Source organism: Gobius niger (genome assembly GCF_951799975.1).
Source record: "Gobius niger genome assembly, chromosome: 2".
NCBI lineage: Eukaryota > Metazoa > Chordata > Actinopteri > Gobiiformes > Gobiidae > Gobius > Gobius niger.
The window spans coordinates 31,940,742-31,966,770 of record NC_136853.1 but is presented as its reverse complement, the minus strand read 5'-3'; the positions used below and the strand labels follow the sequence as shown (position 1 = coordinate 31,966,770).

The following is a 26,029-nucleotide window of genomic DNA, read 5'->3' as shown; positions in this document are numbered from 1 at the left end:
ATAAGTGAAAAATAGCATTCATAGCTAGTGCTAGCGAGTGTTAGCACGATCCGCTAGCACGATCCGCGTTAGCACGATCCGCTATTTGTGTATTTATGGGCTGTTGAACCACTTTGCTCCTCCCCACATCTTTGTATCATACTCGGTCATCTTGCATGCATATGAATATAGTTTTCTACTAAATAAAGATATAAAGACATGGGGAGGAGCAAAGTGGTTCAACAGCCCATAAATACATAAATAACGGAGAATGCTAACCTGAGGCCACATATTAGCATCGGGCTAATGCTAACAGTTAGCTAGGGCTAGCTACAGCTGCCGTTTTTTCATCTCTACTGAACAATCTGCTGTGAGAAAATATCCATATAGGCCCAATTTACACTTGACTTTACTTATGTGTGATAAATAAGTTCATATTCCACCAGAAAATGGCTAAAAAGAAGGAAAATTGTGCTTCTCGAAATTTCCAACTGGACCAACGTGCACCACCTCCGTAATACCCGACTCGGAAACTTGGGACAGAATCAGCTAACCCGAGAAGGAGCATTTACAGACGGCTGCGCCCGAGGTGACATGTAACAAATGTAAAGCTTCAATAAACCGTGTTATTTGGCAGATGTTTCCCAAATAAACTTGTTAGATGTCAACGCAAAACGGATGAGCTTTACTGCTCTGTTGCTAATGTCTTATTAACGGCTAAAATATGAAACTATTACTGCTAAATAATCAATGTCTTTACAACAACTATAATAAATACAGGTGCTCGTTATATAATTACAGTATCATGAAAAAGTGCGTTTACTTCTGTTATTCATCTTAAACTGTGGATGATAGACTCACTACATGCAAGATATGTAGCCTGTATTTGTTGTCATTTTGATTATTATGGCTCAGTTTGTAAAGAAAATTAGGTTTTTAAAAATGGACTGTAAGCCATAATCATCAACATTATAACAATCAAGTCTAACGAGTCTATCATATGAGTTTCACATTTTAAATTGAATAACAGAAGTAAATGCACTTTTTCATGATATTCTAATTATATGATGAGCACCTGTACATTATACTATTGTAAAATATTACAATGAAGGTTCTCTGTAAACTGATTATGATGCTCGAACATTTGCGGGCGCGTTTACCTCCGACGTTTCCGACGTGAACAACTGGAACGCCACAACGCGGAGAAAACTTTTTATCCGAGTCAGATTTTCCGATTTCCGACATAAGTGGAACGCATCATAAATAGGTCAAACTGCGGTGGAACTTGACCTTCATCTAAGTCACTTCCTGTCAGCAGCTTAAAAATTCAAATAAAAATAACATTCCTTCATTAAAATTGCTGCTTCACTGAAATAAACTGATAATTATGCAAGTGATGAACTTGCAGCTGATGTTATCCATCTAAATAAGTCATTCTCAAAAGCATTAAAACCTGTCATGTGTACTTTAATGCTTTTTTAATATCCAAAATCTTTTTAATGCCCCAAATGCAAAAACAAACAAACAAAAAATCAGGAATGAGGGAAAATGTTGATATTCAAGCAAACTGAATACAATGAGCAACTTTTGAGCAAAAAAATCAATACAATTTCAGCCAATACTGCAGCTGAATGTGCTTTGTTATACTTTTAAATGAAAATACTTGAGCAATGTTTTACGACATTTTAATTTCTTGATTTACATTTGATCTAATAGCATGAGGAAGCCACTCAAAGCAAGTCAGTGAAAAAAATCTAATCCAGTTTGTTGGCAAAGAATCGGACTCACACACATAAAAACTGTGATGTTGACATAGGACAAAAATAATCCCTGTCTTGACCGATGCAGAAATGAATCATTAGACAGATATATGTCACAGGAGACAAGGCAGCGTGAATTTAAAGTGGACACTGTGAATCCACCTGTCACTTGGCAACACATTACACTCAATAAAGACGTACACGTTTCCTCCATCAATCACTGTTGCTTCCTCTCTCACCTTCCTGTGGTATGATCCTCAGCGTGACGGTCAGGCCTGCATCCTTGATCAGTTTGACGATATCAGCGTGCGGCATGTTAACAATCGACTGAGAGTTGACGGCAAGGATCCTGTCTCCCACCTTGAGCTTTTTAGAGCGGTCTGCCGGGCTGCCCTCGATGATGCGGCCAATCTTATGAGGCACAGCTGTAGGGGATGAAAATACAGTCAGAGGCAGCAGCAGATTCGGTCCGTCTTCGCTCGTAACACCGACTCACTGACTATTTCCCTGTCTCTATCATTTTGCAGCTCACTCCAGCTTATGTAAGACTTCCAGGTTTTTTCATGCATGTGTGGGCGAAGTGCTGACGCTTACAGCAGCGCACCAGAGATGTTTGTGAGTGACATGCTGTGGGAGGCCATGTATAATTGAGGAGATAACACAAGAGGTACTTCACTTCAAATTGAGTTATGGCCTCTTCTTCTACTTAATTCTGCCTCCTCACATGACGTTTGTAGATTACTGCTAGTTTACATACGCAGGGCGCTTTGAAGGAACACAAAGCCAAGTGGAACGATTTTTTCACTGATATCGGAATTTAGACGCCTTTTCTGCGGTGACCCAAAGAAAAGAGAATTGAAAAAACATTCTATCGTTTTTTTTTACAAATCCTTTTGGACACATATAGAAAAGGCTAGTTTTATTTGATCACGATTATCATTGTTATATTATATTATGTTTATCTCCTATAAAATAAATAGAACAAGTGCGATAATGAAACGTGCGCACAACAGTTACATTCAAGGAGGAACCTCTACTTTTGAAGTAAATTCACGAATTTCCACCATGATGTGGTGAGAGCAGCTGAGAAGACCTGCGGTGCCCCTCTCCCCTCTATTAAAGAGATGTACTCCACCCGTCTCACCCGCAAAACCCATCAAAATCGCCAGGGACCCTTCGCACCCATCACACAGTCTCCCTGAAGGTTATGCCTTCAGGGAGGAGACTGCGGAATCTACGGGTCAGTTCCAGTCGACTGAGGAACAGTTTCGTACACAGGGCCATCGGGAAGCTGAACTCCCTAAATGCAATTAAACAGACAAGCCAGTGTAGCTTAGAGGGACTATACTGAGTTTAAAAATGTTAGAATTATGTATTTTCCTCCACCTACATGTTCCAGCAATGTCCTAATGTGTAGAATGACCCAGACCTGTTCACCACAACTGCCTCTAAAATCCTGCACTGTTGCTCAAAAGGGTGTTAACTCAGATCCGAAGTGCCGTCATGCATGAGCTTAAAGGAATAGGCCACTGTTTTTACATGCTGAGATATGTTCTTACTTTAGCTTTGACGAGTTCTTTAGGACCTGTCTGGTCTTCCCCCGTGCCTTCAATCACGTAAACACAGCGCAGACGGCGTTAGCATTTAGCCTCTCCCCTCTCCACTATAGCTCCAAAACTGGTCAAGATAGAAGCTACCAAGCTCTTCCACGTTTTCCCTATTTAAATATGGTTACGTGAAGTGTTCCACTACAAAGTATAATTACACAAAATTAAACGATGTGGATTTTCTAAGCGGATAAAAGGGGGAACTATATTGTAAGGCGTAATAATACCAGGAGTAGTTCGAAATCCGTGCAGTAATCTTCACTTTACTGTGCGGATGCCAAATCTGTCACAACTTCTTAAGCAAATATTTAAGAGGCTAGATGCAAGTTGGTCATTTTTATACTCACTACTGCCACCTCAGGTTGCTTATGCATAACTGCAGTTGTGATCATAGTCATTTGAATTTGAGGCTGTAAATCTGCAAAACTGTGGCAGCAGACAAAAAAAAGTAGTCCAATAATTTCCACTTGTCCTGTATGTCTGTAAAGAAACAAACAAACTTGCGACCCAATCACATGAACTCGTTTCTATTTAAGTCATGTATCCTTCTGGACTCACTAAAGGACTTTTACCTGTACGCAGACTCTCCTCCTCACTAGTATGAATATAACCTTCTGTTTGTCCCGGTAAAATAGAAGAACAGTGTTGGACCTACTGTTGCTGGCTGCTGCCTCGGGTCTATTGAGTGAACTGATGATGACAAAGCCAAAGCCCTCACTCTCCTTTCTGTGGATGACGACGTCGTTTGGCAGTGCGTTTTGGTCTGGAGTGGAGGTGAGGCCCAAGGAAGAGTTTGGCGCCTGAGTGCTGTTGGCGTATGTGAAGTCGCTGCGTGGGGAGCTGTGCTGAGTGGACACAGAGCCGGAGCTACGACCGTTCTCTGCACAAGGCTCACCTGTAAGAGGAGGAGGAGACACTTGCACTTACTCCAGTTAAGACAGGACACTGGAAGCTGAGTTACTGCCATTCTGAATAGCAATTACTAATAACAATCACAAACAGAGTGCTTTAGGTATGTCATTTTCACAAAATTTCAAAACACTATTTTTTGGGGGAAAAATATGTCTGAGAACAGTTTTTTTCTTGTTGCAGCGTGAAATATCTTACTATAAATTAAATGAGATCTTCTATAAGGAACACTGATCACACACATAAAGTGCACTAGTATGCAGTGCCCCAGGAAAATTGGAACCCATCAAATCAATCAATCAATCAATCACTCATACACAAGTGCATCACAAAGTGCTTTACATTTTCTTAAAAATTCTCGCCTGTCCAACCCTCCAATATTTACAGATATCCCAATGGTCTCACACACACACACGACCTGCAAATAACTCTGCACAAACAAACAAAATAAAAATCTGTTCTAAACACAAATAATTAAAAATGTATTGGCAATTATTTACACTTCTTTAGTCAGTACTTTTTGTACAAGCCTGTGTTACCAAGTTTCTCAAAGCACGACACTGTGGTCATTATTCATTCAAACCATGCTTGGTGGTGGTAAGCTACTGTTGTAGCCATAGCTGCCCTGGGGTAGACTGACGGAGGCGAGGCAATGAGTCTGGGCCATCGGCCCCTCCGACCACCACCGCCAGTCACTCACACTCTACTTTCACCCAGGCTTTCTGGTGTTTCCCAAACGATCTCCCATCAGAGTACCAGCCAGGCCCTTCCATGCTCAGCTTCTGAGACCTGACGGGATCAGGCAGAGCAAAGGCCGTATCGCTTTTCTGACTTACACCATGACCCAACTAATGTGCAATTTCCAAACTGTGAGAGTTTAGGACCACTGGAAACATCGACAGTGGGCTCATGTTCCCTCTACAGGTTTTTCATTGACAACATTGCCCATGCGCGACCTGTCGCAGCATATAGGAAAAAGTGAATATTGGAAGATGTACCAGTGATAACAAAAAACAACAACAAAAAAACAACAAAACAAAACAAAACACTCAGTAAGTCTTGAACCAATAGTTTCAGAAATGTAATATAATCTGAGCATGAGCACATTAATGCAAGTCAATTCCCACTTTTGACCTGAACACTTTCAGAATCAAATACAGTAGCAACAGCACCAACATAGTCCAAAAACAAGGGTTACTCAGAGGCTTACCCTCTGGCTGTATTCTTCTCCTGATGACCAGATTGACCTGTCCATTGCGGGCGGCACCATGCATCAGGTCAATGACATATCTGTGTGGCTTCCCCACCACCGGGATCCCATCCACAAACAGCAGCTCATCACCAGGACGCAAGCGGCCGTCTACATCCGCTGGGCTCTTCTCAATGATTGCCCCGATCAAAATCTGTTATCATATACACATTGTTATAGAAAAGGGGTTTGCTTGATTATCACAGTGCAGTGGGTGCTGCCAGGGCACTTGTTACTGTATCGTCACTAATGCATTACAGACACTAATGCAGCCTTAGCATCAGGCGCTCAGGTCAAAGGCTGGTGGTTGTGTAAATAACATATATGTTGGTAAAGACAGAAAAAGACAGGGTTTCCATGCCCATCACCATACGAGCCTTCTCACGTGTCTCCGGACTCACAGGCTGTCCCGCCTCTTCCCCACCCAGCACCCGAAAACCAAACCCAGACTTCTGCCGCTGGAGGTGCACCTCGATGTCCTGGTACTCTACTCCTGAAATGTCACAGACTCATAAGAATTGTGCTTCTTTATACTGAACCAAATTTCAGATGAAGTGTTTACCTGAGGAGTCCATTGTATAAACAGGCTTTGGTTGGGTGGGCTCTAGATTTGAAAAACAGGCATAAGCAAGACTAAATGATAAATATTGAATATTGTTATGACAATGCAAACCATTATAAAACCCCCAGAAAACACAACGCTCTGAGAACAAGGCAACTACTGGCTCAGCATTACTGTCACAGCAGCGTTTCTGCATCATCCATAAAAGTCATGAAGTGCTTACCGCATGTAATATACCCTCTCTTATTTACAGTTTTGGGTGGGATGCACTCACTGATCTGCAATGAGGAGCTTTACGCAACTTCATGATGAGCAAAGTAGCAAAGTGAAGTCAAGCACAGACAGGCGTGAGGTAAAAAATGAAAAACTGATTCCAATTGTAGCTCTTTTAATTGTGCAGCAGAGAGTTCTGCTGGAGCCTGGTGACGGGAATGATGAGCAAGAAAATCATGGTAATCATGAGCGAGAGTAGAGAAACCCCATACAGTGCTGTGTTCACTGTGCTTTTAAAAACAGGATTTAACAAATTGTATCTGAAAAGTCATCACCATTTGTGCCTGAGAATTAAACACATTAATATTCTAAATACATTAAATATTTTAAATAGCCCAAGATGAATCATTCCTTTCAAAATACGGCATACACCAGGGAGGCGTGTGGAAATAACAGCTCAATTAGACTTGCTGCAGTGAGCAAGACAAAACAACAACAATGTACTAAACTAGAGACAGAGTTTGTTTCAGTAAGATTGTCAAGAGACTGACAGGTCGAGTTTGCTGCAATGTGGCCGAGCTTCAGTCCGGTACTTACGCCTATTCTCATAGAGAGACCTGGACTTCTCATAAAGGTCATAGGGGTCAGGTTTGGCAAACACCACGGCCTCAGAGGCAGTGTCAGGGACTGAGCCTCGGTGGGACTGCGGAGGGGCGCAGAAAGGGGCGCTGTGAGAAATAACAGGGGCAGACAGGCTGGTCTGAGCAGGGCTGCTCTGGCCATGCTGGGACTCCCACTGATCCAGTACCTGCAAAGCACAGCAGCACGAGGGGGTCAACGCTGTTATACAACACTACACGCAAGGAGGATAGTCATTTAAGAGAAGCATTTAGAAAACAGGACGGTTAGTTAGTTATTGAAGCAACTGAACAAGACAAGACTATTCTCCCATATGGAGGTTAAGTCAGTAGGTGATTTTAGAGACATAAATCACTTTTTTTTTTAATGGCAGATTATGCGATTATTTTAACATTTATTAATTATTTTATATATTATTTACAATATGTAACACAGTCTCTAATACATTCATATATAATAATCTGCTTTAATGCAACTACAATGCATAATGCTTAATTTCAAGGTCACGGGAGGTCATATTTTGTTTGATTTGCATGAGTAAAAAGCCGGGCGTCAGAGATGTGCTGTCAGTTTTGGTAATGACAGTAACAGTTTGGATGACACCAGTCGGTCGGAGTGTCAGCCTTGATGTGTCGAATCGAGCTTCTGCCTCAGTCACAGCTTGACACTGAACAGATACACAACGCTGACGGGACAAATGACCAAAGCGCTCCCCAAATGAAACCTACGACGCTGTCCAACATGAATTCAAATAATCACTGTGTCCAGATTTAAAATACCTGACTGCTGCACCTATCTGTCACTCTATCCCAGACGAGTACAAATTAATTCAGAGCCAGCAGGACCGGCCTATTACAGCTATGGACTATGGGCTGCATATTCTTACAAAAATAGAGAGAAGGGTGAAATATAAATGACATCTTTGGTCTTAAAGGCAGAGTGAGTAGGCTTTATAAATGGAGATAATATTTTACTGACTAAGTTGAGGAGCAGCCAACCACTCCTGCCTTCACCTAACCACGCCTCTAATAATTACCCAGGTGCCCTGTTTGTACCAGCCATGCCCATTCAACAATGCTTGTCTGAAACTGTCGGCCCCACCCTCCCTTCCTATATGTCTTTTTAATGTTTCAGCGCGGATTCTTCTGATCGAAAGGGAGGTCCTGAAGAGCTGGGTACACGACTAAAACGTATGTGAATGACATAAAGAATAAATCAGGTATGTTTCTTCTTATTGGGGAATTACATGGCTACATCCTAAAAAAAAAAGTATATTTTTACTGATATTGCCCTGTTCATTTGGGTGGGGAATATTAGACCACAGAGCAGATTTAAATACATTTGAGCATAAGTAGCTATTTCATGTGTGTTGTGTGTGATCTGGCATGAGAGTAATAGCTCTGCCGATGGGACAGGGTCAGGGGCTGGTCAGAGCAGCGCCAGGAGGACGTCCAGCCGTGAAATGGATTACAAAGAAAGTCACACACACAGCCGCACAGATTGGCCGAGAGTGAGCGACGAAAGCACTCATGTGTAGGCAAATACACAGTCTGAGTAAATCTGATTGAAAAAGTTGTTTTTGGTGAAGTAGACGCTAAGTGGGTTGTCTATAAAATACTAAACATAGCATCAAGCTGCACAAGATACAATTATAGAGCTGGGACTGATGTGAAATGTAAATTAAACTCTGCTAACAGTGAAAAGTGCTGCTCAATTTCTTAAAATATCTACTCAAGCTTTTGGATCAAACGCTTTATTAGATGTGACAGTACGAGGTGAAATGGGGCCGTGAGAGACAACTGTGGTGTGTGTGCACTGCTGGTGGTCATCTTAAGTCATTAAGTCATTTTAATTAGAGATCATTTCATTTATGCTTTAGTACATACATTCAGTTTCTGTGTTTTTCTGGTTTAGTCATGTTTACAGTCAGTTTAGTATAATTTAATCTAATTTAATCCATTTTTAGACAGATTAGTCCTGACTGAGGCCTAGAGGCACTTGGATAGTGTCATATTTTATAAGGAGGAACCACTACACTCGAGTATCAAAGCACTGTGACGAGATGTTGCCCAGAAGCACAGAAATATGAGAAAACACTAAAGTTTCAATACCAGCATCACACTAGGGCTGCAACTAACGATTATTTTGGAAATTGATTAATCTACCGATTATTTTTATGATTAATTGATTAATCGCTTGGCTGTGAATGGTGTATGAGCATCTTATTTTTTAATCACATAAACCTAAAATGGTGCCGCTTAAGGACATGTTGGTGGAAGAAACTTAAAGTGAAAGTGTGTTGGAGGCTCTTGGTGCTAATTCTGCTTCTGTTTCTTTTTCATTTTCATGTCATTTTTGCTCTAGTTGAGCCTGCTGCTAGAAAATGAATAATAATCGATTAGTTGTTTCAGTTGCTACATCACGGTGGCACTGCTCTGGTAAATTCTACGACCCTTGCTGCCAAGCCGATTTTATTTGATGATTTTACCAGCTTTGAATACAGTGCCATTGTTTTTAGCAGCCCTGAAATTTTATGTGTCACAATCTACAGACCCCCAAAAAAGTGCTCACTTTTTATTCATGAGTTTTCAGAGTTTTTAACAATTTTACACAACTCCTATGAGCGAATAATTTTAGCCGGTGATTTTAATTTACATGTAGATAATATTTTAGACCCTCTTTCAAATGAATTTTTAAACATTCTTAATTATATGTCTTTTACTCAGCATGTCACACAGCCAACTCACGACAGAGGACACACCCTGGACCTGGTCATCACGTATGGCCTGTCCACTGGTGTGTCCTCTGTCGTTGACTTGGCTGTCTCTGACCACTACTGCGTGTTTTTTAAAATCACCGCTTTTATCCAGCGTGAGACCTCCTTGAGAACTGTAGGGAAGCGCCATCTAACCCCTGAAGTGGCTGCAACTTTTATCAATATTTTAGACAAACACCCCCCCTTGGTTTTACCTGCACCCTGTGATTTTATTGTTGATGATTTTAACAGTAAGCTTCAATCCACCCTTGACCTGGTCGCGCCTCTAACACTGAAACAAATGCAAGTCAAACCCACGCCCCCATGGAAAAATGAGGACCTCAAAAAACAAAAAAGAAATTGCAGGGTACTAGAAAGAAAATGGAGGAAAAATAAAATTACAATCAATTACCAAATTTACGCCGAGCAGTTGAAAACATACAATAAAACAGTTAGAAACTCAAGAAATTCATACTTCACCAAAATCATATCGGACAATAAAAATAATACAAAGGTTCTTTTTTCAACCATTGACAACCTTCTTCACCATGATCCTAAAGCTTTCCGTGAAACTCCATCAGATTCCCTTTGCGAGGCATTTGCAGACCACTTCAGGGGGAAGATAGACACTATCAGATGTAATATTTTATCTACCCAAAGAAACACGGTTTTAAATACATCTGATTGTCTACTTGTTCCAGAGGAAACACTGGACAGTTTTGTCCTGGTTAATGCTGAGATGCTTGATAAAGTTTTCTCCTCAGTGAGGCCCACCACATGTCTTTTAGACCCGGCCCCAACGCCGTTTTTTAAAACATTTTATGGATCTTTTAGAGACGAGCTTTTAAACATGATGAATTGCTCTCTTCAGACGGGGGTCTTCCCTGCTGCCTTTAAAGGGGCGGTGGTGAGGCCCCTGTTGAAGAAGAGCAATTTAGATTTTAATGATTTTAACAATTTTAGACCAGTATCCAACTTACCATTTTTAAGCAAAATTTTAGAAAAACTTGTTTTTACCCAACTTAGTGATTTTATAAATGCACATAATGTCCTTGAGAAATTTCAGTCTGGCTTTAGGGTAAACCACAGCACCGAGACCGCCCTTTTAAAGATTTTAAACGATTTTAGATTAAATTATGATTCTAAAAAGTTGACAGTGTTGGTTCTTCTGGATCTGAGCGCTGCCTTTGATACAGTCGACCACACTATTCTTTTAACTCGTTTAAAACACATCGGCCTCTCCGGTGCTGTACACAAATGGTTTACTTCCTACCTCACAGACAGGACATTCATGGTAAGTGTGGATACCTTCTCCTCTAAGGTCCATAAAATTACATGTGGTGTGCCCCAGGGTTCGATTTTAGGCCCAGTGCTTTTTAACCTGTATCTGCTCCCTCTTGGTGATGTCATCAGGACACATGGAGTCAGTTTTCACAGTTATGCTGATGATACACAGTTATACATCTCCATGTCTCCTGATGACACCAGGCCAATGGATGCACTTTTTAACTGCATTTTAGATATTAAATCCTGGATGGCAGAAAACTTTCTCCAGCTTAACCAGGACAAAACTGAAGTCTTAGTCATCGGTCCTGAGGCCCAGAGAGAGAAACTTTTACCCAAACTACAGTCACTGTCTTTTAATCCTTCCTCACAGGTGAAGAACCTGGGCGTGATATTTGACTCTGAGCTGACTTTTATTCCACACATCAAAAATATCACAAAGATAGGTTTTTACCATCTAAAGAACATAGCCAGAGTCCGCCCCATTCTCTCTCGGGCCAACACGGAGACGCTAATGCATGCTTTTATCACCAGTCGTATCGACTACTGTAATGCCCTGCTTTCTGGTCTTCCCAAAAGGAGTATCTCAGGTTTACAACTCTTACAAAATTCAGCAGCTCGTGTCCTGACGAAGACCAGGAGGCGGGACCACATTACACCGGTTTTAGAATCGCTGCATTGGCTCCCCGTGTGTTTCAGGATCGATTTTAAAGTTCTTTTAATGGTTTTTAAATGTCTTAATGGTCTTGGTCCTTCTTATCTTTCAGAACTGCTTTTACCTTATGAACCTTCACGGCCCCTTCGGTCCTCCGGCAGGGGTCTCCTAGTTATTCCTAAAGTCAACAAAAAGACTCATGGTGAGGCGTCTTTCCAATATTACGGCCCTCGCCTCTGGAACCACCTGCCGGAGGAGCTCAGGGCCGTAGAGAACGTTCATGTTTTTAAGAGCAGGCTCAAGACCCACCTTTTTAGCTTAGCTTTTAACTGATGTTTATTTTTGCTAGGCCTATTTATTATTATTTATCAGCACCTTATAATTAATTAAATTGACATTTAATAGTTATTAATATTTATTCTGTATTTATGTATTTTACCTCTCGGTCTTATTTTTTATTATCCTATTATTCAATTTTACTTACGTACTTTTATTTATTTTAACAATTTTTATGCTCTCCCAGTTTCATCTGGAGGAGCCCTCTGCCTCGGGAGCGGTGATTGGCTGTGGCTGCTGGGGTGCTGTCTTGTGGGTGTCTGGATGGAGGTGTGGTGTTGTCCGGGCACCCTGTGTTGGTCCCTGTGGCTGCAGCCGAGGTGCCGCTCCCGATGCAGACGGCTCCTTGGATGGTGTTCCCTTACCTGGTTTATCTGCACCCAGCCTTATCTTAGCCTTATCTTAGCCTTTTGTCCATAATCTCCACTGTTTTACCTTGAGTGTGTATTGTGTGCTTGTGCGGTATGTCTTTGGGGAGGTGGGTGGGGGGAGTGTGAATGCTACAATGTGTCTGTTTTTTTTTTTTTTTTTTTTTTTTTTTTTTTTAAATTTTAATTTTTATTTTATTTTTTGGAAGGAAGTGGGTGTGAGAGAATGTTTTTAAATCTGTAAAGCACTTTGTGTTACATGACATGTATGAAAAGCGCTATACAAATAAAATTGATTTGATTTGATTTGATTTGATCACACATATTTCTAAAACATTTGTAGATGTCCTTTGTGAGCAGGATTTAAACATACAAACACCGTCATGAAATATATATATATATACATTAACATTAACTATTTGGATGCATTTAACTGAGCAGCTCCAATCAGAAAACTATTTAAATGGCAGTATTCATCTTACAGCCATGTGCTGGACACAGTGAACATGGTTTCTGTTAAAATACTGAAATATTTTAGCCTTTCACATGAGCTTTGTTGCTTCCAATTAAAATGTCAAACATGAACCATTATTGCTTAACATGTAGTTTTTGGGTCATTTACACTATACTTTCAATTTGTGAAGTTAGAAAACAAATACATTTCAGTAGATTATTGCAGGAAGAGCAGAAATTAGACGAAAGGCAGCGCTTTAATGCTACTCAAAGACACTTGAGCTAAAGTTACACTCATGGGTGACATTGAATGTGAGAGTTAAGCTTTGAATCAGTTCTGACTCTGTATTGAGAGCCCTCTTGACATGGTTTGAAAAGATAAATGTTGGGCAGACTGACTGAAGCGCACAAAAGGATTAGTAAGGAAAAGGAGTAAATAGCTATTAGTCAGGACACAGTATACGGGGCAGCCACAGTCACTCATTTATGCAAAAGCAGACAGTTTAGTACTTTGGAGGCTGAGGCTTTTACCTGCTTAGGGGTCTTCCAGGGGGAATAGTAACCTGCAGTGTTGAAGAAGCAAACAATATATTCAGACTGAAAGTAATTAGGAGGTGATAATAATAAAATGCTACAACAGATAAACATAAAACAGAGGTGTGTACAACAAAATGTCAATAACTACAGAAGAGACTTGGTAGAAAGGGCAAATCAATGTGTGAAAACCAAAGGCCATTTTGTAACGTTACTCAAATCCATTTGAATCGCACATATAATATACAAATCCAAACAAATGCTGTTATTTATTGCTTTTCCTCATCTCACAAAGGTTATGCTTCTGACATTGCACGCTGTATACAAAACTCTCCACACGGGATTCAACAATGCTTAAGGGGATCAGATCAACTATACTTTACAATAAAGTGGCTCAGCAGGAAAAGGGCACACGTCCTGCAAAAGAGTATCTCGGAGTGACCTTTGAGAAGTAAGACACTTTTGCTGTTTATAATAAAGCGCTAAATGACAACAGCGCAAATCAGTATAACTCGTGGAAAACAGCAGATATGACTTCGACAATTCAGAGTCCAATAAATAAATCCAGGGTGACACAAACACCTGCAGATGACGGTAAGTTATCCTGCCTCACACAACATTTAGTAAAGAATCACAACCTGTTCATTGACTGTAATTGTCAAAATATCTAATGAATCACATCAAATAAGAGGAAATTAACAATTTTGCTAACCAGTCAAGGAAAGAAAAGATTTTATTCTGGACTGCAAAATGGTGGAGAGTCCTTGTCTAAAGTGAAGTATTTTAGAGTCTTGTTCATGAGATGGATTGATTGTGAGATTCAGCCGTCGGACAGTTGTGGTGAAGAAAGAGCTGAGTCTCAAAATTTAAACTTGTGGTTCACAATATGGAACAAATGCTAATAAATGCAGCCACTAACAAAAACATTGTGAAGTCATTTGTCTCACTCTGCCCCCAGCAGAATGACGGCAGTGTTGAATAAATAGGTAAACAAGGACAAAGGGCCGATTATTAAATGAACAAAACATAACAGTGTTTGACAGCAGAATCAGGCTGAGGGCTGTGATGCAATCACAGTGAAGTGCAGATTAGGAGCTGTCCATGGTGCTGAAACACTCATTTCATTCAGTGTTCACAACAAATGACAATTCTGAACTACAGCAAGATACTTATGTTAACAGTAACTGAACTACAGAGGCGAGGCAGAAATATAAATGTTTCAAACATCTAAATATGAGTATAAAAAACAACCATTGATTCTGAGAAAACAAACACTGTGCAGATTTTCACAGATAATCTACTAACAAACTTTCAGTCAGCTTTAATTTTTTGGCAATCCGTCAATTTTTTCATGAAGTTTCTGGCTCAGCTTCTGTCTGCAGCCTGTGTCCATAGTTTAATGTCAGGCCACAGGCTGCAGAGGGCAGTTTGACCTGGGTGCCGGGGCACAGGAAGGAGAGGCCTGGGCTCCATGGGGAAAACACTAGCCCATAATACTGACACAACTGATCAGCAGCATGTGTAAAACACAATTCAAGGCCAGTTTGATGAGATGCTTCATAAAGTAAATAATGGCTTGTTAAATATAAATGAGTGTGTTCTGTTTTGCAGTCTAAGCTGTTAGAAATGTGATAGTTAATCTAAAATGTCCCAGCCTTCTGCTCAGTACATGAAGATATTGCAACCATAATATCAAGAGAGGTGTCAGCAATACAGTTCCATCTTGTGGTAAAATATAGACTTGTTTCTTACACCAGGGTGATGTTTCGGGCATCTTGGCCCTTCATCAGGCCGTCTGATGAATGGCCGAGGCGCTCAAAACATTACCCTGGTGTAAGAAACAATATATTTTTTGCTTGGGAGCAAAGCAAGCTGTGCGGACCTTCTTTCTGGTACTCTCTCTCGGTCCAGCGCGCTTTAGGATTTTGGGATGTCCGTGTCTTCATTCCTCCCAAAATACATACCTGACCAGCACTTTCTTCTTCAAAGGTAGCTCTCTGGTAGCGTCAAAGAAAAACATTAAAGACAAACACCACAACCTTATCTGAGAATCCCAGCCACAATATTCTCATAGAAATGCTCTTTAAACAAAGTGAATGAGTAAAGACATCCATCAAAAGACCCATTGCCCTAATCATCCAACTCCTGTACCTGCTATTCTTGGCATACCCCCCCAACAGCTATATTAAGCCATTTTGTTATGAATTGATCTCAGCGAGTTGCCCTTCGTGCAGCAGTTTTTAGCGTCATTGCTGGGGCAGTAATTCCTTTGGGATGTCATGGCAGGGGCAGCTCTGTAAGTGTGAACAAGTCTGACTGTCAGGCACAAAACCAAACGCATCAAAGTCATCCCTCTTTCCTGCTCCCTCTTTCTCCCTCTCTGTCCACTATATTTGTTTGTCAGTTTTTCAGTCTAGGACACACAAGTCCGATGGATCACTGTCTCGTTACACACCAGTTCCCCAGGAGGCTCAAGCGGCTTGCTGAAATCAAAATCCCTTCTTCTGCTGCTCTTTCTTTTCAAAGGGAGACCTCAGGCTCCACTCTCCAGAATCTGTGTGCACACTATTGATTAGAGGCCAATGGTCAAACTCTACAGCGGATTCACCGGGTGCAAATTATGGCAAAACTGCTTTATATAAGTGTCGGGCCTCCCTGTGCGCCTCAGAGATGTGCGAGAAAAGCTGCTCATGTAGGAGTGCACAACCAGAGTCAAATCATGTGGCCAATGCTTTGTGTGAACGCGTTGGCGGACACCAGATTGGGAAAAATGCAGCAGGCATGAATACACAAGAACATCCTACAGACTCGGTGGCTAATTACAAGCTTTTGTCTCCACTGGTTCGGCACTGACAACACAGATTGTAAAAGTATGAACAATAAGTAAACCCTGTGTGTTTACAAGCGCAGATATTCACTTAAAGTTAAGACGATTGGAGCGACAATATCTGAACAAATAGTCTTTCATCTTCCAAAACAAAACAAACTGTGATACCAATAGTCAGGGAAAATATGGTATTCTTTTGTTGGTCAATATGTTGCTGAAAAATGAAATTACGTTATCATCAAGATGTATAATCCACTACTCCATTACTCATTAGTACAGCAATCAATTTCAGTCAACGGATAATGTGCAAATAATTAAAACCACGCATAATGGTGCTATGCTACAGACTTGAACTGTGTCATCTCCATGGTAACAATAAGCTGCAGACAAGGCATGTAGCTGAAGCAACTACCATTTCTGTTTTCAGTTAGTTACATTTGCCAGTCCCAAGAGTTGATGAAACGCCTATGCATGAGAACCTGCACGCCTCAAAGCAATCAGTGGAAATGAGGAAAAGCCAGAACAATGTTCTACACTTACAGTAATTACACCACGCATCACTCCCCGGTCTTTTTGTTTTTTGATACAGCTCAATTTCCTGTATTTTTGTCTTTGCAGACACAATGCGGTTACTTGAATGGCCTGACAAGTTTCTCAAAGCGTTACACTGTGGCAATCATTCATTCATTCATCCGTTCATTCATTCATTCATTCATTCATTCATTCGTTCATTCATTCATTCATTCATTCATTCATTCATTCAATCATTCATTCATTCATTCATTCATCCGTTCATCCGTTCATTCATTCATTCATTCATCCGTTCATTCATTCATTCATTCATTCATTCATTCAATCATTCATTCATTCACTCCTCTGTAGTGGTAAACTTGTAGCCACAGCTGTCCTGGGGCAGACTGACAGAAGGGAGGTTGCCAAGCTACACCATTGACCCCTCCGACCACCAACCACTCGCCCACACACGACATTCATAAAGGCGGTGGGTGTCTTGCCCAAGGACAACAATAGTCTGCACTTGTGGGAGCCGGGATTTGAACCATTAACTGAGACGACCCGCTATACCATCTGAGCATCGGACACTGGAGCGTGTTGTCATGGTAACAGCATTCAGGATCAGAGGCAGTGGAAATCCCTTTTCTGTTTTACTATTTGTCTTTTCAAGGCAGACACGGTGGTGCAGTGGTTAGCACTCGTGCTTCACAGCAAGAAGGTCCCGGGCTCGATCCCCTACGGTGGCGGGGGTGCTTTCTCTCTGTGGAGTTTACACGCTCTTGTGTCTGTGCAGGTTTCCTCCAGGTACTCCGGTGTCCCCCACTGTATCTCAGTGGGACTAAATAAAGGTCACATAAAAACAAACTAAATAAAAATAGGCTCAGAGTTAAAGCCTTGAGATTTCTAAAGTCTTCTCTGTTTGATTACAACATAAAGGGCATACATTTTAAAGAAATATCTTAATGATCCTATATTAGATATTTTTCAGTCTTTTGTCTACTTCAGTCTAGTTTAGACATCTTTGCCTGTACAAACAAACAGAGGACGGGTTAGACAGACCAAAACTTCCTTTCATAGGGTCAATCCATCTCCCCTCTCAACTGGAACAAAGTATAACAGGGCTTACAAGGCTACAAGACATCTTGTTAGTTTTAGTCTCGTTAGATTTTTTTTAGCACATCATCAGAAAGGAGACGTAGTTTCCTGGTGCAGATCACTGCCCTTTTTCATACGTATGAAAAATAGCATTACAAAGAGATATTTCAAGAAACGTCACCCAATTTCCCCAAGGAAATGTCTTTGAACTCAATGAGTTTGTTTATGTACATTTTTTCACTCTTCAGAAAGGCTCCAGTTAAAAGCCAAATTAGTTGTTTTTGCATCAATTTTTGACATACAGTTGCCGATAGCTGGGTAGCACTAGATTTCTTTTTCACCCTGAGGACCTAGAGCTTGTCATGTCAAGGGAAATTGACATTTAACAGATGTGACTGTGCCCTACGGTGCTTTAGTGTCAAGGGGCTAAGCTTTTTCTTATCTGAAATAATGAGAGAAATATAGCATGTAAATAGGCCTGGCATTTTCCTCAGGGGCTGACAGACTGCTCTTTACATGGACAGCTCTTGTTTGAACCCTCAAACCTCTGCTGAATGAAGACAGATGGCCCTTCCCTCTTTGTGCATGAAAGGACACTGTGCTGTTGCTTTGTTCAGTGCAAGGATTTTTTGAGCGACAATTTTCTTTTGTCGGCTTCAACAATTTTCTTTCACTTCGATGGACAGACAACATTATTCGAGTGGCTATCAACTGGACTGCTTGTAGGACCAAATTTAATTTGAGTTTTTTTCAAAATGTACCCATTAAAGCACATTTTAGACGTGGTTTTGGTTATTATGAAGAACTTTGCAACTTTTTGGTCATAACCTGAGAATCAAAGTTTTAACATTATGAATGGTGATAGTGATAGTGGTGATTTACCCTTCCCATTGATAATAATAATAATAATAATAATGATAATGATAATGATAATGATAATGATAATGATAATGATAATGATAATAATAATAATAAAATGCATTGGTCTTATAGAGCGCTTTTCTGGAAAGATGCTTTATGTTGCATTATTCATTCACTCCATACTTGGTGGTGGTAAGCTACTATTGTAGCCACAGCTGCCCTGGGCTAGACCCTTGGACCACCACCAAACCACTCATTCACACATTACATTCACTCAGGCTTCCTGCTGTTCCCAAACGGTCTCCCATCTAACACCGACCAGGCCCTTCCCTGTTTAGCTTCCAAGATCTGACGGGCTCAGGCAGAGCGAAAGGCCGTATTAATAGTCGACTAATGCAAACTTTTATATTGCTAAACCATAAATGTGTGATGATTTAATTAAATAAATAAATAAATAAATAGAAGATTTACCTAACCTTACATACATCTCAAAACCAAAATGCAATTAGCAAATCAGCAGACTTAACTTTTCATATGACCAGTGGAAAAGACACAACAGTAAGTGCTTCTCCTTCTTCAATTGTCAAAACCAGTATAATAAATAACGTTACTCAAAGCCACAAGCACAAAGCAGCTCATAGTCATTTGCAGAGTGTGGTTCAAAAAGAACTCAATTTGACAAAAAGTCCAGGATATTATTTGTTTGAATATAGACATAAAAGAAGGCATGAAAGCACTAAGAAACAGAAAGGAAGGAAAGTAATGGGTAAAGAGTTTGGCAACAAGCAGTGGTGTGCTGGGAAATGGATGTTTTCCGGTGGGCTGCAGCTGTTTGGGGCCGGCAGAAAAAAAATAGCAACGCTAGCAAAAATGTTACTGCCAACACATATAAAACTCCTCTTCATTGAAGGGGAAGGATGGTAGAATTTAAGGGGTCTGCGAAATTAAAAGATAAAAACAATAATAATGCAAACTTCAAGAAAGGGCTTTTGTATTTAAGTTAGTTTTAAAACTAGTTTAAACTCAGCCAAAATATAATACATTTTAAAAGAAAATATTTCAAAATACACAAAAATGAAAGAGTAAAATTTATATAATATTGGAGTATTGTAAAAGATGAAGCAAAAGTGTTAAATATCAATGAGTTAAATGCATTGAAATGTTATATCTGTGTGTGCATCCTCTCGATACTTTATAATGATAATTTACTGTTTGATTTTACCAGAATTTTTAGTCTGACATAGTTCCAAGTTCCCCCAGGGGTCCCCGCAGCCCTGGTTGGGAAATATTGAGCTAAACCATGAGTAGCTGTGGGCCATTCCAAAAGCTAAAAATCCCAGACGGAAATGAGGTCCCAGCACAACACCATTTCAATAAAGAATCAACTAGTCAGCCTTTATGCTTTAATATCAAACTACTGAGCCTTCCAGATCTCTTACAAAATGTCAACCAACTGAATGTAAACAAGTAATTCAATATCAAAAGCTCGAGTACCGTTTTTTCCGGACTATACTGTAAGTCATAGTTTGGCTGGGGGTGTGACTTATATATCTAAGCTTATAATTTCACATGTTTGCTATTTTCACACTGACAGCCGCTAGAGGGCGCTCTAGGCTCGTGTACCAGTATCTACTACTACTGTACCACTGAAGAGTTAGTAATCAGTAATCAAGCAGAAGAAGAGACTGCCGAAAAGTAATGTGTTTATCTTAATAAATCCTTTTCGTAGTCCCTGTGGGGGTAATACAAGCGTTTATGGGATGATTGGAAGGTCCTTCATCTCCCCCTGGTGTCTCTAGCCAGAAAACCATGTTTGCAACTTGACTGCCACCGGACCGGAGCCACCAATACACACTAATAGAATCATGAAGAAGAAGCTAACATGCTAACGGGCAAAGCTAACTGTGGGCTAGCGTCCGTTTAATACTTTAAACAGTATTTACAGCCAAGTTTGAGTGAATAAAAAAAAATCCTACGACACCTGCAGTTGCGCTTAAGACCTTTAGGGGCAAGAGTTACTTAGTACTGCTTTAACTGCAGTGAAGAAAACAAAAAAGCTAATTGCGGGCTAAAATGACAACGTGATGCCAGGAAAGGCTTGGGACGATTTATACTCTGGAGTGACTTATATATGTTTTTTTTCTTCTTCATTCTGAATTTTTGGGCTGGCACGATACTACGGAGCGACTTATAGGCTGGAAAATACGGTATAATGCCATGATTTAAATGCGGAAATGTGTGATATAAAAAAAAGGAGTTTTCTGATCAGATAAAACATTTCTGAATTGACTGAATTAGTCATCAGTTATGTTAATAGAGGACTAGTCATGGTTAATCTGATTAGTCATTACATCCCTAGCAAACAGTATGGCAGAAGTAACAGGATAGGAGTAAGATAAATTGTCTTTGCAGCAATGCACAGCAAAGATGTGAGAAGATGAGTAAAGCTCACTCAGAAAAAGCTTGTGAACTACAGGAATGTATGAGGTTTCTGCAGTATTAGCGACAGTTAGACACGTGTGTGGAAGCAGTCGGAGATGCATGAAGAGCAGTGGCTGCAGCTGCTGAGCCAACAATTTCCTCCCCCAAGTCCTACCAGTATCCACCCCATCAGTCTTACCTGTCCCGCCTCTCTGCACCACCAAGCCGGTCTCTGCTCCCACCGCGCACTCCTTCAGCAGCTCCACCACCTGCGCGTGTGTGAATCCCTGCACGGGCTGCTTGTTTATCTCCACTATCAGATCCCCCTCGCACAGACCGGGACAGCCCTGAGGCTCCAGCACCTGCTTCACCCTCTGCCCCATAGCGCTGTCTGCAATCGTGAACCCGAATCCATCCACGCCCTTCACCATGCTCAGTGTGAGGAGCTCGCTCGGCCCCACGGACGCCATAGATACGCTGTCAGGGGGTGTGGTACCAGTGCCGGGGGGAATCGACCCGTCCAAGTGGGTGTCCCCTGGATGTGGGGTGAGGAGCTGCTGCGAATTAACTTGCTCTTGACTGGGATCTGTGACATAACGCGGCGTTCGTGAAATGTACTCCAGATAGTTGTCATAGGTGGCCCTCCCGTTGACCACTATAGGGCGCTGTTCCATGATGCCGAGTGGGGAGATGATCGTTGTTGTGGTGTTGTTGTTCGTGTTCGCAGCGTCCTCGGGGTCATAGGGCAAAGGGTAGCCGCGGCACAGAACCATAGTGACGCTCTGGCCTATAGGGACCGATTGGAAAAGTTTGACAACGTCTGCATGTGTGGTGCCCAGGACACACATGTCGTTGATGTACACTAAAACATCACCTAAAAAAAAGAGAAGACAAACAAGTTTAACATCAGTGCTATATAAAGAAGATCAGTTTAGTGTAGCTTATTTCGAACATAAAAACAAACAATAAATACAGTATGGCCTTTGATAGTTTGATAGCTATACAAAGGGACGAAGGGCACTTATGGCTGATGGCGCTCGGGCCTAATAGTTCACGTGACATCACAACATTCTAAAGAGCCTATAGATATAATACAGACGGCATCTCGTCATAGAAGGGGACGTGGCTTTGCCGAGGGGGAAAATAGAATCTTTAGAGAAACACAATTTTCCACTCTTTTTAGCCATTTTCTGGTGGAATATGAACTTATTTATCAAAAACCAGCAGTTGTAGCTGGCGCTAGCTAACCGTTAGCATTAGCCCGATGCTAACATGTAGCATCAGGTTAGCATTCTCCGTTATTTATGTTTATTTTTGTCTGTTGAACCACTTTGCTTCTCTCCATGTCTTTGTATCTTTATTTAGTAGAAAACTATATTCATAATTCAGCATTTGTTAAAGTAGTTTTTGAGTAATTCAAAAAAGTTTAGATTTTTCTCCAAATTGTTTTCCCCCTTAACTGTTTTCAAACATGACCATATATGGACGATTCCACTTTTTGCCTTGTCTCGACACTTCCGGTCTAGCGCGAAGCCCGTTCATTTTAATGGAGAACGAGGGAAAATATTCTCCGCTCAAATCTGATGTTTAGTCGATTGATTTGTGTAAAATGGCCAATGTTCATTTGCACCAACAAGTCAACACTGCACCGTTTCTCTGTGCGGCCTAAACACGGCTTTGTTTTCATGTAGTGACTGATTTTATGTGGACTTCTCCAGTCCCATGTTAACAGATAGGAGAAAAAGGGGCGGGTATTATTGGCTCATATCTCAGTCATTACTGGAGGAATCCACATGAAACAAAAACTGTGATAAAGTTCATTGTCTCCTCTGTCTGCTCATATGAACCAATGTCCAATTATTTTCTCAGAAAAACGTTAAAAAGTAGTGACAATTTGCGAAAACATGACCGTGATGTTGTCCAATAGAAAGGACTTTCAGACATAAAAATAATATCACAGGTTTGTGAATCCAATCACGATCAAACACTGATGAGGAAAAACATTTGTCAATTTTCGTTTTGGAGATTTCTGACAAAAACTGTATTTCTCCCATAGAGTTGTATTGGCCCTGCCCTCCATCTGACATTATGACATTATCACCTATAAAGTTTTGTAAATAGCAACATGTTTAAATATTGATATTTCCTCAACGTGTATCCCTCTTTATTTTAGGTTGAGGCCAAGTACAGCTGCGATTATGAATTCTTCTTTAACCCTCAAGGGCAAACCGAATGGAGTATTAGCCCAGTGGTTCTCAACCTTTTGGAGCCGCGACCCCCATTATAACAGTTAAAGGGGTTCGTGACCCCCCTGCCTGGGTCACACCGTGAGAAATCGGAACATTAGCCTACATTATTCTTAAAAAAAAAAGAAAAAAACAAATGGCTAAAATAAAATGAATAAAATGATGGTAAAATAGCTCACAAATGCGACAATAAAATAGTATAATGCACGCTAATAAAAATATGTATATTTTATCTACATGATCTGGCGACCCCCCAAATTTGTCTCGCGACCCCCTTGGGGGTCCCGACCCCCAGGTTGAGAAACACTGTATTAGCCCAACATGCAAACAAAGGCCGAATGTGTGAAACCAATTAATGCATGTCAGAGTTTTCTGTCAATAATAAAACAGCAGACAACATGGCTATTAAACAATGGACATTTTTTGACAGCAATTGCAAGTGATGTTGTTGTGTTTGGTGCTGAACGTTTTGTAATAAACAACCATAAAATAGGGTAGGTTTAGTTTGCAGACACGGAAGGCATCTATAAGAAGCTATTATTAGACAAGGTTATTTCAGGTTTTTCAAGTGCGTAATGAGAAAGAGAAAACAAATGGCAATAAAACAGGCTGGAGTGTAGTGCATACCCAGGGCTTGATTAAAGACCTTGGCTTGCAACAATACAACGCAGTACATTAAAGTAGCTTGAGGCTTTGTGAAGATTACCCCAGCATAAAGCTTTTTTACAGACAAACCAAAGATATTGTTTAATCTGCTTTCCCCTTTTAAAGCAACACTAAAAACTAGAGGGTAAGAGTTGAATAGCTTGGGTTCAGTTCCTTTTTGTGTGTACTATTTATTTCCTCCTATACTTGCTAAAAATAGTAGTAGACTGAACACGATATTTTAACTAAAGCAGACAAACAACATTCTCTGGGTGGATAAGGTATAATTTTGTAATTGCAGCCACAGTTATCACACTTTGGTGAGAGAAATGGGGAGACTGTGAAAACGTGTGCAAAGTAATGAGTCATGATTTGAAAGCCAGGCATGCCTTCACCTTGAAAACCCCACGCTGCAGCTTAACTAAGTCTCAGAAAATATAAAGTGATGCAGACTCCAATGGGGGGGGGGGGGGGATTTCTATTAATACAGTGTGCTGAGGCATATTGATTTTCTGGATTATTTACAGGATTAAGCGCTCAACAGTTGAGGTGGACAACAGTGGAATTCAGATTGAGACATCTCTACATTTTCAGAGCGTCTTCTAAAGTTTTAACACTCCTATACTGATCTTGACAAAGTGAGCTCACACCTTGAAGCAATGTGACATGAGGGACTTTTTAATTAATCTGTGTAAACGCCGCAGACATTTGCCCTGAGCGCTTGTGTCACAATCGATGGGCGAGTGCACGAGCAGAAAACAAATGATGGTGTCGTGACCCGCTGTCACCTCGGTGGACCCACAGAGCTCACTGTTTATGACCACACAAGAGAGCACAGCAGTAACTAAGGAAAACTGCTCACAACCTATGCTGTGATGTTGAATTCTGACATTTTTCAAATAATTATTATGATTAGCATTTTTTTTTTTTTTTAGGATTTGTGGTTTCTGTCTCAAAAAGGAGTAATATTTTAGTCAAGTGTATTCAACAGTTTCCTTGTTTTATTTATTAAAATAAGGACAAACTGACTTTTATTTTTGATGCAAAATCTAGAGATTTTAGTTCGAGGGGGAACAAGTTCCTTGCACCATCAAAACACCACATGTTGTTGGTGATTTTGTCAATTGTAAAATGCTTTTTGTAAATGAATGTCAGTATCTGAGTATTCACCTTATTCCGCCCCGCACTTTTGCCTCTTTTTGCTTTGTCTCGGCACTTCCGTTGTCCTGACACTTCCGGTCGAGCGCGAAGCCGTTCATTTAAACAGAGAACGAGGGAAAATATTCTCCGCTCAAATCTGATGTTTAGTCGATTAATTTGTGTAAAATGGCCAATGTTCATTTGCACCAACAAGTCAACACTGCAAGGCCTGAAAACGGCTTTGTTTTCGTGTAGTAACTGATTTTTTGTGGACTTCTTCAGCCCCATGTTAACAGATAGGAGAAAAGGGGCGGATTTTACTTTATTAGTGTGCTTAATGTATTTCTATCATAGTTTCTGAACCAGCCTTGATAAGTTTTCGTAGCATTAGCTCACGCTAGCTTTAGCATGCTATTGCTCACCGCAGAATTTTAGTCGGCGATCAAAAATACATTTTTGAAGGTTAAAACACAGCGGTTGAATTCTTCAGGTTGCTAGCTTTACAATGATATACAGCATGCCCATATTCACTAAGATTTAGGTAGTAAAAGTTGGGTTTTTAAGGAGCCAAGTCAACTCTGCAACCAACTCCCTGGTACAATCTTTCCTGGGAAAGTGAATTTGAGCCGACTACTTTGCACAAACTGGAGTAAATGTATTTATTTATTTGGCCGATTGTAGCCTTGGGCTAATTTCCATCCGTTGTCCCCCACACACGTGCTCTTAAATTAGTTCTGGCCTATTGTACATGTTTTTAGTGGTAGGGGAAACTGGAGTACCCGGAGGAAACCTATGCAGACACAGGGAGAACATGCAAACTCCACACACCGGGACTGAGCCCAGGGTAGAATGATGGACGGTAAAACTAATGTATTTTTTTCCTACACCCTCATGTCCATGATTTGAGTGTCCCTTAAATAAAGTCTGCAGAAATGATTTGAAATGGTCCTTCACTAAATCTTTTTGACCTCTGCTCTA

The 26,029-nt window shown here is 40.7% G+C and overlaps 1 protein-coding gene across 5 annotated transcripts in view; it reads right to left on the bottom strand.

The window, feature by feature from the left end:
- The window catches only part of magi2a (membrane associated guanylate kinase, WW and PDZ domain containing 2a), a 211,194-nt gene that overhangs the window by 13,898 nt on the left and 171,267 nt on the right, over positions 1-26,029 (bottom strand). For 4 of the 5 annotated variants that reach the window (XM_079582158.1, XM_079582156.1, XM_079582154.1 and 1 more), the window contains exons 10-15: positions 21,220-21,894; positions 6,067-6,108; positions 5,882-5,997; positions 5,466-5,658; positions 4,002-4,241; positions 1,979-2,164 (exon numbers count right to left, since the gene is read on the bottom strand). In XM_079582158.1, the coding sequence (XP_079438284.1) occupies positions 1,979-2,164; positions 4,002-4,241; positions 5,466-5,658; positions 5,882-5,997; positions 6,067-6,108; positions 21,220-21,894 (1,452 nt within the window). The remainder of the gene's footprint in view (positions 1-1,978; positions 2,165-4,001; positions 4,242-5,465; positions 5,659-5,881; positions 5,998-6,066; positions 6,109-21,219; positions 21,895-26,029) is intronic. The other variant, XM_079582155.1, reaches the window with a different exon arrangement.